General features: G+C 46.9%; 1 protein-coding gene across 1 annotated transcript in view; it reads left to right on the top strand.

The window, feature by feature from the left end:
- Positions 1-11,531: 11,531 nt before the first annotated feature.
- The window catches only part of LOC138493269 (heat shock protein beta-7-like), a 60,255-nt gene continuing 58,491 nt past the window's right edge, over positions 11,532-13,295 (top strand). The window contains exon 1 of the mRNA XM_069620386.1: positions 11,532-12,337. Coding sequence (XP_069476487.1) covers positions 12,154-12,337 — 184 coding nt within the window. The 5' untranslated portion in view covers positions 11,532-12,153. The remainder of the gene's footprint in view (positions 12,338-13,295) is intronic.

Raw genomic sequence — 13,295 nt, 5'->3', positions numbered from 1 at the left:
TACTTACATTTCCAACATTCTCCTCATCTTCCTTATACGTGGTTTCCGCAGCTGCAGGGGCCTCGTCCTGAAGTTGTTATGCAAAGATTTCTTCGAATTCTTCCATATCCTCATGTAATCCGCCATAATTCTTGTCCTCTCTCACAACTTCCATATACAACGTTACCTCAGGGGTCTACGCTGAATTGTTCGCTCCACACCATCGATAGCCACCTCGGTTTCTCAGTTAAAGAGGTCCTCATCCCAAGAGTGAATTTCACTGGAATTAAGAGCTGTCAGAGGTTGGTATTTTTTAACAACATTTAATGCCCTGTTAAAAACATCCTCAATCGTTGCTTTCGCGCTTTGCAGGGTATAGCAAACATTCCACCCCATTTTCTTTCAGGGATTATTCACTCTCTTACAAGTTGTTTTGAGTTTTTTTGAGTTAGTCATCACCGTTGTGTACTGATTTAGCAATGAATTCAACCTTTGGAAAGATAAGCGAGCCAGGTGCCCTTTATACAGAGCTCAGAATGCATGCACCATCGCCTACGTACCGCACAAAGATCCCTCCAGCCCATAAACCGTATGATTTCCAGACAGTCCCGGACATACCCATCGGCACAGCAGCTGTACAGAATAATAGGAATATGCCCAAAGTCGTGGCAGCTGTTCAGACCATTAGGAACAGCCCATCAACCTTTCATCCGTACACCCTGTCCGGAAGGGGGCTGATGTCATATCATATGTTTTAGGGAAATAATATGACCCCAAACAATTGTATATAAAAAAAGTAAATTAACATTAATATTAACAAGAAATTACAAGAACATTAATAGTAAAAATACAAATAAAAAAAAAGCATTTTTTCAAATAAAAACTAATTTTGTATTAAAAAGACATTTAAATGGGGCCTGGCATCATCACCTTGGGGTCTAACCTCCACCTGTCACTTTTGACAAAAGGTATCCCTATATACTACTCATATTTACCCCACAGCTGCCAAACATTTACAGCTGTGAAAGTGGATATTCCATGCCTCAGAGAGTCAAGCGGTTATGCAGTGTGCAAGTAGGTTCTTTTGGCATAGCCTGGGAGAGTATTCCCCCAACACCAAGAACAGCTGTGAGTATGATGTGTTATAGCTTAGATGTGCAAGCGCAACAGATGACGCATGTTTTCATTGTATTTGCTTGGTTTTAATGCTTTTTTTTCTTGCTTTATCTTGTAGATTTTGACTTTGGGTGACAAGGGGTTGACCGGTCCTGATAATCACGCCCAAAGGAGTGACATCATACCTATGCTCATTGGAATGCCTGCCTGGATAATGGTGGGAAATGCTTCACCACAGAGGGTGTGGAGTTACAGAGTTACGTAACAAGGGAGGACATGTCACCTAGAGACTGAGGAGTCACAGCAAGCAGAACCAAAGGCAGAGCTGGTAGACGTGACAGTTGAGATCCAACAGGTTTTGACTGAGCTAGAAGGTGACTGGCGAAGGAAGAGAGCATATCTGTTTGCAGTCAGAGAAGATTTCCAACATTTCCCAGAACTAGCCCCCCCCCCTCACGCCCTCCCTCGCCCGCTTTTGTGGGTATCCATGCAGCATTCTTTCCCCAGAGGTGGGGAGCAAGTCCCCCAGCATACAATGACACACTATCAATATTGCCTGGCTCCAATACCCTGAAGTAAGCTGCCCAAGAGGCTTCTGTGGGTGAGCCACGGAAAAGCCCCCCTGGGACTTTGTTCCCAGGGAGCTCTTGGTAGTGATCTGACAGACTGGTAGGATAACAAATGCAGCATAATATGGGTAAAGCTGAGGTAGTCAAATAACTCCAAGGTGCCCATAATCAAAGAAAGCACCAATGCCTAAATGCCTTTCATAGATCGAGAGATTGTGAGGAGCTAGAACCTTCTTAAAGGGCTCCCTGAAAGAAGGCAGAGGGGAGAATATATCACTGACCCTCCAAGGGCACAACTATCCTGCACTGCATGGAGAGTAGTCACTCAATGCCACCACCTTGCCTGATCTGGTAATCCAGCCACAGCACAGTGAGTGCCTCACTTCAGGGTGGACTATATGCTGAGATATAAGTGTATGATATGATATGATGTTTATTTGTATCTCGCTCATACACAAGTGTTTCAGAGCGCGACGAGGCAAGGGTGGGGAACAAGGGAGAACAAACAACGATTTTACTAGGCCCAGTGGCATTGAGAACGTGAAACCCAACAGTCAAAGGAGGCACTCCACAGGAATCCCTTATTGTTTGGTTTGAAGTGGTAGTGTGAAATGTTTAAAATAAACTGCGGCCTCATTATGCCACAGATGAGGAAAAGCTGGTCAGTCCCAGTTATTTAGCCGAGGTGGGCTACAACGGGATGCCATGTAACTTGCCAGGTGGGGAGGGAGCAGTACCCGACTGCCCATGTTAGCACATGGCGCTGCCCCAAAGGGGCTCGAAGCGCCAAGGCCTAACAGGGCTGAGGGGCCGAACGCCTTTGCCCCGCCTGCTACCTCAGTAGGGAGGCTCAGACAGGAAAAGGAAGTGGGGCCATATACTAGGGCCCCTATATAGGGTACCTGTGCAGGGGGAGTAGCCTCTTTGCACATCTGCTCTCCCTGCAGCAGAATCATTGTTGTCCCACCCAACCCACCCTAACATGTAATTTTCTTTGCAGGTTGTCTAATGATTGTGTTTTTTGTCGCAGGCATTAACTCAGACGATCAAGCAGTGCCTAAACTAACCTCCTGAAGAGGGTATAAAAGGGCCAAGGGTCATTGGCCCCCCGGTAGCCTAACACGCCAGGGGGGCACACGGTATAAAGAGGAGGGGAACCCCCCATGGTCGCTAGCTTCCAGCTTGGGCTGGTGGAAAAAAAAGCATAATGGCTTGGCCAATGTGTTTTTGCCCAGACCGAGAGGCTCTGGGAGGTTCAGGCAGTGGTGGCCTAAGTATGCTGGAAAGGAATGGATAAGTAAAAGAGAGCTGACTGGGAATAAATGAAGGAACAGAGAAAGGTGAAAGGGGGGTGCAGGGTAATGTGTAAAAGTAAAGGTGCTGCTGATCGTCTGGGATTGTAGTAATGTAATAAAGATTTAATTTTTTGTTTTGAAGTGATAGTGTGAAATGTTTAAAATAAACTGCGGCCTTGTTATGCCACAGATGAGGAAAAGCTGGTCTGGCTCAGGTATTTAGCCGAGGAGGGCTACAACGGGATGCTATGTAACTTCCCAGCTGGGGGGCGAGCAGTACCCGACTGCCCATGTTAAGAGAAACGGCCTGGAGTTTGGGTCGCATGGACAGCCAGTAGCGGAGGCAGCTTTTGGTGTCGGGGGAGGGTGGATAATAGGGCGCCAGCGGGAGGTTGGGGGCGCACTGGGCACAATGGGGGGAGTAAGGGGGCCATGGACACATAGGGCCTCATTACGACCCAGGCGGAAAACCATGGTGCTAATAGCACCATGGTCCATGCCGGTAACTTACCAACTCCGCCATGGAGAAAGGGGGAATTACCACCCCATTACAAGGTTGGCGGGGCGTTAATTCCCCCTTCCTCCATGGCCCTTCCCCATTCCCATTTTTGCCCCATAGGGCTCAATGGGAATGGGGAAGGCGCTAAGTACGGTACCGCAAATTGCGGTACCGTACTTAGTACCAAGGTCTCTTTGCGGGTTCCCTACTTTAACGGCTGGTGTAGACCAGCCGTTAAACTCGGGTCCCGCAAAGCGACCTCGTAATCAGGCGCTAATGGGTTACCGATGCCGCAGCCTTTTACGGCGCCGTTAACCCATTAGCACCAGGGTCGTAATGAGGCCCATAGTATGAAGAACGTAGGACACATGGTTAGCCAGTGTGAGGAACTTGGGGCACATTGGCTGTGTGAGGAAACGTGTGGCATATGGACAGTGAGAATAACCTGGGGTACACAGACAGAAGGTGGGAGGTACTTGGGATACAACGGCAGTGTGAGGAAATTGGGGCACACGGGCAGTGTGAGGAACTTGTGGCACATTGGCAGTGTGGGGGAAGTGGAGAACATGGACAGTGTGAATAACTTTTGGACCCCAAGTTGGGGCACATGGTTAGCCAGTGTGAGGAACTGGGGGCACAAGGGCAGATGGTGTGGTGAACTTGGGGTACATTGGCAGTGTTAGGAACTTGGGCCACTCGGACAGTGTGAGGAACTTGGGGCACACGGACTGTGCGAGGAACTTGGGGTACATGGACAGAAAATGTGAAAAACTAGGGGCACACGGGCAGATGGTTTGATGAACTTGGGGTACATTGGCAGTGTGAGGAACTTGGGGCACAGAAGCGTGGAGGAACGTGGCGCATGTGAGCATCCAGAATGAGGATCTTCCAGTACCTGCACAGGCACTGTGAGGAACTGGCTACATGGACGGCCATTGTGAGGGGTAGGGTCACGTACACAGCACGTGGGGAGCCTGGTGGGGCCTATTTGCAGCCAGTGTTAATAGCATTGGCCCTTGGACATGTTCACAGACAGGGGCCTCTGTGCCAGGGTACAAACGAGCAGTGTGGGGAGTTTGGGGCACTTTGACAGGCCGCCAGTACGCTTTCACTTCCATGGAGGACTGTAGTCTGGGACACTGCACATGGGCACGCTAAAGTTCACGGTGGGAACTACGTGAAACGGTACTCTGTTCCCCCCTATATCCGTGTAACCTTTCCTGCTGCACACACCGGTCGCAAAAGCGATATACAAAATGTGCGTTAAATCCATATACCGCTGCTTTCACAGAATGCTCGCAGCTGGCATTTCGGAGCACTCGACTGCCGAGTTGCTAAAGGTAAGTCCTCCCAGTGTGTGCTATAACTATATACGTGGTGTACTCAGAGACGTTGTTAGGCTGCCTGATCTGAAGAGGTAAGATTCCTTTGTTCACCAGACTTAAATAGCACACATCAGGATATTTTATGGCATGGTGCTGAGGCTCTAAACCTATTGCCTGTCTGTTTTGGCAAGTGCATTCTGCCTTGATCAATTCATCGTGTATTGCTTTCTGTGTTCACTGTGGTATATATAGTTTGTGTGTTCCTTGCGGCACAACTCCTACAGCATTCTTTCCTTCCTGTGGGAATTATGTTGATCATGTGCAATAGCCAAATTTGAAAAGCATATTGGCAAATTGAGTGCCACAATGGTTCAGAAGTTAGCTCAGTGTGTTAAACACTCATTGCAGAGATATGTGCTCCTATGCAATACTAGAAAGCACATTCCTGTGAGGCTGGCTAAGCCTTTCCTATGTCTGAAGTTTATAAACCTGCCTGCATATGTACTTGGTCTTGCAGCACAACAGGTGCTATTATCAGCAATGTACCTGCACCAAATAGGGGTTGCTATAAAAATGAACATGTCATCCTTACTGCGAAGGTCTCGAAATTGGTTTGTTCAGATGGGGTGTTGTAAAACCTAGATATCACCTCAAACGATGAGCATACATTTTATTCCAAGAGATGAATAAGTATCCAAGTTTGGAACATAAGGATTCATGCTTGTATCCTGGCTTTGCCAGCAGACAATACAGTTATCCCGGTCAAATCATCTAATAATTAGTATATTACTGTACTGTCTTCTGTGATGTTTGCCTCCTCGCATGCTGGTGGCATCATTTAGCACATTACTTGATCTTTCCTCTTATGGGGCCATTCCAATGGAAGGGGTGGTAGACAGAAGGGCGCGGACCAGATGGTGCAGGACTCAGGCAAGCATATTTGAATGTCTGCTTGTTTGACACAAAAAAAAACGCTTTGTATTTTTGTAAATGTCAAAGGTTTTTATGCACATTTATAAATGACAATTTCCAAGCCAGTAAATTATGTAAATCTTTAAAATACAAAAGACAAACCCAGATTAAATCTGTTAAATCACACTGGTTGGTATTCTGGTACCTATAGACTGCTCTTGATGACGGGGAGTATGAAGCTAGAATCATTCTGTGTTATACCCTTCTATAATATTTGATTTTGAAATATGTTCATGTTTAGTAATGTGATTGGTGTACTTTCCAAGTCAGTTTTATAAAATTAGATTATTTTAGTTCATGGTAAGAACTGGTAATGAAAGTGTTCAAATGCAGAAATTGCAGAGTTGGCACAAATCCCAGATTCACCCCTTACCCAGTTTGTTTAATGCTGTGCATCTAATTTAATCTTGTATTGCCTAACCTTTCGAAATTGCCAGTCCCTAAACCTTTCAAAATTGCACGCCCTTCAGAAAGATTTCCTTCTCAGGGTATGATCTTCAAAACAGCCTCACTCATAGTTTCACTGGCGATACTGTTGCTTCCACTATAATACTGAGCATTGATATATTGCACACCACAGACATTTAATCTTTTGATCTCTAATGGCAACTCTATTTGAAAACCATGTGCCAATAATCTCAGTCTGTCTGGATACAGACACCTTCCTGGTAGCTTCTCACCTACATCACTTTCCATGCTTTGTGTAGCTTTCTCCTTTCTACCAATTGGTCTCCTCTATCCATGCTTGAACACGTCTGCATTCTGTGAGGCAGAAAATGTGAGTTCTCTGTCTATTCTGGGTTACATGTACATTTTGTACAATGTAGCTAATGTTATATTGCCCATTTGCTTGTACCCAATATGTTCCACAATGGCCAACTAGGACTGTAGGCTTGGCACCCATATGGCTCCCCACCCGTGCGGCCAGAACTCTTGACTTATTCCAACTCTAAAACTACCTAATCAGGGTTCTCACTGGTCCTCCATCCCACCGATAGCTTCCTATAGAGTGTTCCCCAACCTCACGACCCATCATTATGGGCCCAGCTCTCCACCCCCAGGACCCTAGTCCCTGCACTGGGGGTGCATTCCTCCCCCTAAACGATGGCCTAGCTAAAGTAGGCTGTCACAGACACCACCCTCTCCCTTGCCAGACCCTGTTTCTCCCTAAGACAACACCCTTCCCCCCACCTCCCCGATGAAGAATCATGCTAGTAGCTGCAAAGGCAAGGCTACGGCCATAGTCAGAACAGGTCCCCCTGCTTCGGACCCACCTATCCTACCATAGGAACACCACTCCCATTACGGGTGCACTTTGTAGATCAAGGCTCAGGGCCAGACTACCACCATCTCCCCTTGACACTCTGCGCCATACCAATGGAAGGAATAGATTAACTAGTCCAACATCACAACTGAATAACAGCAGGACCCACAGTAGGGCATCCAAACACTATCACAATGGACAGAGACCTCTCTCAGTTAGGAAACTGATTAATAGCACTACATCCATGAATTCTTCAGCTAATGCCCCAACCATGCCACCCCGCACTTCAACCATTCTACCTCAGCCTCAGTGCTTTCAATTCCCTCCCAAAAACACACACTCGCTTAAAGGCACCCTCATGAATGTGCGCTCTCTAGGAGCGCATGCCATCGAGACGCATGACCTAATCTTAGATCAGCAACTCAAGTTCCTAGTCCTCAGCAAAACCTGGTTACATCAGAGAACGGGTCCCACATTAGCACTTGCTATTCACCCTGAATTCACCTTACACAGAGCTGACCGCATTAACTCACTGGGAGGAGGTGTCGCTATTATTGACAAATCTAGCTTAGATTTTAGAACATGCACACTCAATACTAGTGAGGTATACGAAATGCTTCTTCTAAAACTTGCAACAGACCCAAAGACCACTACTAACAACATTGTCATTTATAGACCCCCCAAACAGCCGAGTCACCCTGAATCAGATATCCCATTGGTCATCACATCCTACCTCAAGCCCAACACGAAATTCATAATGTTATGGGACATCAATTTAGGATACAATGACCCTCAAGACCACAAAGCCAGCGCACTCCTTACCGCGCTTCATGACATGAACTTCACCCAACTGGTGACCAAACCCACACATGAAAAAGGGAGAACCCTAGACTGGGTGCTGACTCTTAACGTTTGTCTAACCATCGACTCCATCTCAGAGATCAACTGTCAGACCACCTCCTTATTAGCTTTACATTAACCACCTCAGAGAAACACATCCTCCCATTGATTTCACACAACCCCATTGACACAAGAAATACCTGCAATTTCACTTCCAACAACCTTTCTCCCGTGCTGGCGGAGGCCCTTTCCTCTATGCCCCTCGCCAACCAGAACGCAGATCCCACCTACCTAGCTAATGCCTACCAAAGTTGTCTGAAAAACACTATTGATGCCCTTGCACCGCTCATTATCAAAATACCACGCAAAGCTACACGCTCGAATTTCTGGTTCAATGATGAATTGGTCTTGCTTCGGCATAACAAAAGAGCACTGGAACATATTTACAAAAAATCCCCTACTGCAGACATGGCCAATTTACTCCGGGAAGTAATCAAAAATGATAAAACCACTGTTATTGAACATAAAGCTAACGCTCTGAATACCCGCATCAATAACACAGCTTCTAATTCGAAAGAACTGTTTACCATTCTACCAGAATTGGAAAACCCCACCCATATGACCAATCCTATGACCGAAAGTAAAGACTGGTGCATGACTATTCAGAATGCATTCACCTCTAAAATAGCAAAACTCCAAGACAACATTTCAGCCAAACAACAACTATTAGCCAGTAAATGCCCACCCCCTCTGCCTCAGGACATAGACCTGGATAAAACAGAAATGCAGTTTAACTTCTCCCAGGTCAACCAAACTCAAGTCCAGGAGATTATAGCTGGGCTTAAACCCTCAAACTGCAAAGGAGATTGCTTCCCCGCCCATCTAATCAAACTATGTGCACCCACGCTCTCTTCAATTATGACTAATTTCGTTAATGCTCCCTTCAGCACCAATGTAGTACCCACTAGCATTAAAGAAGCTTGAGTCACACCTCTCCTGAAAAAACCTTCCCTGGATCCCCCAGTACCTACCAACAACCATCCCATTACTACAGTCCCTTTCCTTCTGAAAATAATAGCCAAAATGGCCTACACACAAATACAAACCCATTTGGAATCAAACCACGTTTTAAGAACAAGACAATTCGGCTCTCGGCCCAGCTATAGCACAGAAATGGCACTATTGGACCTAAAAATCTAAATGGAGTCCATTAGAGACTCTGGCAACCTCTGCATCTTACTTCTCTTACATCTGTCGGCTGCATTTGATCTGGTCGACCACGACAAACTATTTACCACCCTGGCAGAAAACCTCCACTTTTCACATGAAGCCACCCTTTGGGTAAAATCCTTCTTAGCTGACCGAACCTCCAGAGTTGCCATAGGAAAGGAAGCCACCGACCCCATTCCAGTACCCATAGGTGTACTGTAAGCTTCCTGCCTTTCGCCCATACTCTACAATGCCTACACTAATCTCCTCTTTGCTGCCCTCGAAGCCATGGGTGTCATCAACACCAATTTTGAAGATGACACCTAGATTCTGATCCCCATTACAGGAAACCATGAGCAAGATACTATCCTAGTAAACAAAATGTACGCTATAATACAAAATTGGATGGACGTCAATAGTCTTTGCCTTAAATATGAAAAGACGGAGATTCTCAATGTGGGCGACCCATCCAGAATCAATTCGCTCCACCAAGACTACTTCTCCATCAACATCGATGGCACTCCCATTCCAATCCTCAACCAGGTTAAAATGCTGGGGGTCTACCAAAAGTCAAATTTAACTTTGGCCAAGCACATTAATACCTTATCATCATCTACATCATAAACTGCCAAACTTGCTAAATCGGCAATTCTTGACCCCACAAAATTGGATTACTCTTGCCCGTGCATTAATCTTCTCAAAATTAGATTACTGCAATGTGCTACTACTCCAGTGGTCGAAGTGAGCGGGAGCGGTCGTGAGCAGTGCTCCTCTGCTTTTTTAAATTACCCTTTACAGCTCCTATACTTTTATTTTAAAAATAAACCATTCCGGAAAGGTTTCGTTTTAAAATAAAAGTGTAGGAAGAAGTTGAAACTTGCACTTTCAATGCACTGCACTGAACGTTACCTTAAACAGCACGTGCAAGTGTTTGGGGGTGAAATGTGTGTGGGAGGGGATGTGGTGATGGTGTTTGTGGGGAGTGCATGCAGGCCAGCAGGGAACATAATTCCAATACTTCATTTCGTACACTTTGACCACTGTACTACTCGGCTCATCAAAGACAAATCTCGCGAAATTCAAACTCCTACAAAGAAAGCGCTAAGAGCAGCACTTTGCATTAAATAATCTGACCATATCTCTAAGATCAGAAGGGAAGTCCACTGGCTGCCTATTAAGGCAAGAATACTCTTCAAAACACTTCTTGGTGTCACACACAAATGCCTAGCCAAGACGGCTCCTATGTACCTCACTAACACAGTCATGCTGAATACCTCGGCAAGAATACTGAGATCCAACAACAGCTCCCAACTCCGCGTCCCGCGGTTCAAACTCACGAGGGCAGGGGGGAGTAGCTTTCAGGTCTCAGCCCCAAAATCTTGGAACTCCCTCCCATCAACGTTGAGAAATGAGCCATCCCACTCGAGATTCAAAAAAATCCTAAATACCTGGCTTTTCAACAAATACTAGGCGGAGACAATATCCACCACTAGGGCCAGCAACATAGCCCCAGCCCCCCACACCCTCCCTGCAGATCAGACAATAGTTTTGACAACTCTCTGCAATTTGACTCTCACCTGCTCCCTAAGATCTAATGTCTTATCCCTTAACCCTGGCATGAATTTTATTTACCCACTGTTTGTGTGAGATATCCTTCACTGTAACTAGATACGTGAGCTGTCGTTAACCTACGCCGTGATAGCTCTGGGTTTGGGCGTATAACAAATGTAATAAATAAATAAATAAATAAAAGTGTACATACAGTCCTGCACTAACACTACAGGCTACATACCTTCCTGGATTCTATTGATAAAAAAGTCTCCTGAATCTACGCTAGAACAGAAGCAATATCTTCTTAAACTGATAATGGTGGCCTTCAAATGGTATTTGTGTATCATTCTGATTAGAGCAAAAAGGAAGAGGGTAAGGGGACTTAACGGGAGTAAACATATTTATTTTTAAAGCTTTGAGGCAGCATATCAACCTATGGGTTGTCATTTCGGGGGTGGGGAGGACAGACATTCTTAAACACTCAATTCCTTTGGTTTGGTGGAGGTGGACCCCAAAGATGCCCGTGCCCAGGGCCCCAAAAGTGCTTAAGATGGCCCTGAGTGTACTGTGTCACTGGGTGTACTGTGCCTTTTTGTGATGTCAAGCTAGGTGACCCCACTACTTGGAGAAAGCGCTATGTAAACACAAGCATGCATGGAGCCGTGGTGTGCGGCCGGCCCCCTCCCACCCCTGCCTCTCACTGCTGCGGCCACTCGCCCTATCTCCCGGCGAGGCCTTATCTGGCATTCCTGGGAGTCCTATCCTACGGTCTCATGGAGGCTTAGTGAAGAGGAGAGGGGTCTGCCGAGTGCCACCTCTAAGTATGGGCATCTCTGGGCCCCGGGTACCAGGCAGCGCCCCCTCCCCCTACACCCACCAGCCGCTATAGCTCTGTTCTGGGGACGCCTTCCCCGGAGCACACGGCGGCAGCGAGACGGACACGCAAGACCCGTCTTCTCACTGTTTCCTATTTACTCTTTCTGCAGTCCCCTCTCAGTCTCCTGTTCCCTTCCTCCCCGTCTCTTCTACCCGTCTCTGCAGCCTCCTGTCGCTTTACATTAGTATTTGCCTTCCCCTGGATCGGTGTCGCTTTCCCTCTCTCTCTTCGCCACTCTTATCCCTTTCTCTCCTTTACCCCTCCCGGTCCCATTTTCCTCCACTTTGCATTTCTTTGGTTGACTTCCTTTTCTTTCCTAAAGCCTCTCTCCACCCACACTTCTCTGTCTTACTCTCTGGCCCATTTCTATTTACTATTTATTTTTCTCTTTATACATCACACATCTATCTGCCACTTGTGTCTTTATTTGCATTTAATTCCCTCTGTCCACCACTCTACATCTCCCCCATCCCTTTCTCAATCCCTCCCTTATCTTGGCCATCTTCTACACATCTCCCTATTTTCACCCCTGTTGTTCTAAATCCATCTACCACCTCCTACACTCACTACTTCTTTCCATCTCTCTCCTGTAAAACCTCTTGGCATCTTCCTATCAATACCTCTCACTGCATCCCTTCCTGGCTCTCTATCGTTGCCATGTCCTCCCGCAGTTCCTCCTCCACCTACCGCTCCTCGCAGCGTTACAGCGCGTTTGGCCCCAACTCCTCAGCCGAACCCAGCTGCTTTGAACCACTGATGGAGAGCACCAGGGCCCTGGACCACGGCTCCCTTCGCCGCAGTTCCTTCGGCATCCCGCCTCGCGAGTCCTACGGATACACAGGTGGGTTCCAATCATGCAGTGCTGAAGTTCATAGGACATGGCTAGTGGATGGCCACCTGCTCCAGAAAGATGGACCTAAGTAAGGATTCTGGATCCTTTTCCAGAGATTATAAACCAGAATCAGGGCTGGGGGCTGCTTCTGCAGAGGGGCCTTTGTGGGCTAGGGGTGGAGCCAAATGTTCCAGAAGGCTTAATTGGCTACGGATGATGGTTGTGAGCGGAAGTTGTGGAACCTCTTCCAGCGAGAACTTCAGGGACCATTGTTCCATGTCGCCTTCTGAGGAGGAACCTCATAGGGCAGACCTAGTGACATCTGATCCAAGAAGCCGGGCATCTGCCAGAGCATGGGAAACCTCTTCCAGGGGGACATTCATGGAGCAGGGCAGGGGCCACCTTTTCTAGAGGGACCTTTATTGACCAAGGCTGGGGGGGGGGGAGACTTTCATGGGTCGTGGACAAGCGTTACAGAAGGACAGTCATTGCCCAGGGTTGGTGTCACTATCCCACTGGCATTGCTTCTATTAGGGCCTTCATTGGCCACCTACAAAGGCTCGCATTTTCTCCAGGAGGATCTTCCCAGGACACGGCTGATGACACCTCTTCCAGGTGGCCCTTTGCAAGTCAGAGTTAGGGACATTAGGACAAAAGAACCCTTGACTGGGTGAAGTGAGAATAACGGACACTGCTCATTGCTGACTTTCTCGTGTAATTCAGGCGCAGATTGCCACATTTCACAATGTGTATTATTCTGATTTGGCTTTAAGATTCTGACTGGACAACCTGAATTTCTGATTGGTCCATGGAATTATGAATTTGTTTTTTAGAAACATTTCCTGATGTAGCTGACAGGGCACTATGGACCCGATTCAGAAAGATTTTCACTTCAGCAAACGAGGAGATTCACTAAGCAGCTAATATCTTCCTATACCTGAGTCGCAAAGCCTACATGTAAAGCAAA

The sequence above is a fragment of the Ambystoma mexicanum genome, chromosome 10 (assembly GCF_040938575.1).
Source record: "Ambystoma mexicanum isolate Mex_15411 chromosome 10, UKY_AmexF1_1, whole genome shotgun sequence".
Taxonomy (NCBI): Eukaryota; Metazoa; Chordata; class Amphibia; order Caudata; family Ambystomatidae; genus Ambystoma; species Ambystoma mexicanum.
Note: the sequence above shows the minus strand (reverse complement) of the source record. Positions and strands in the feature narration are given on the sequence as shown.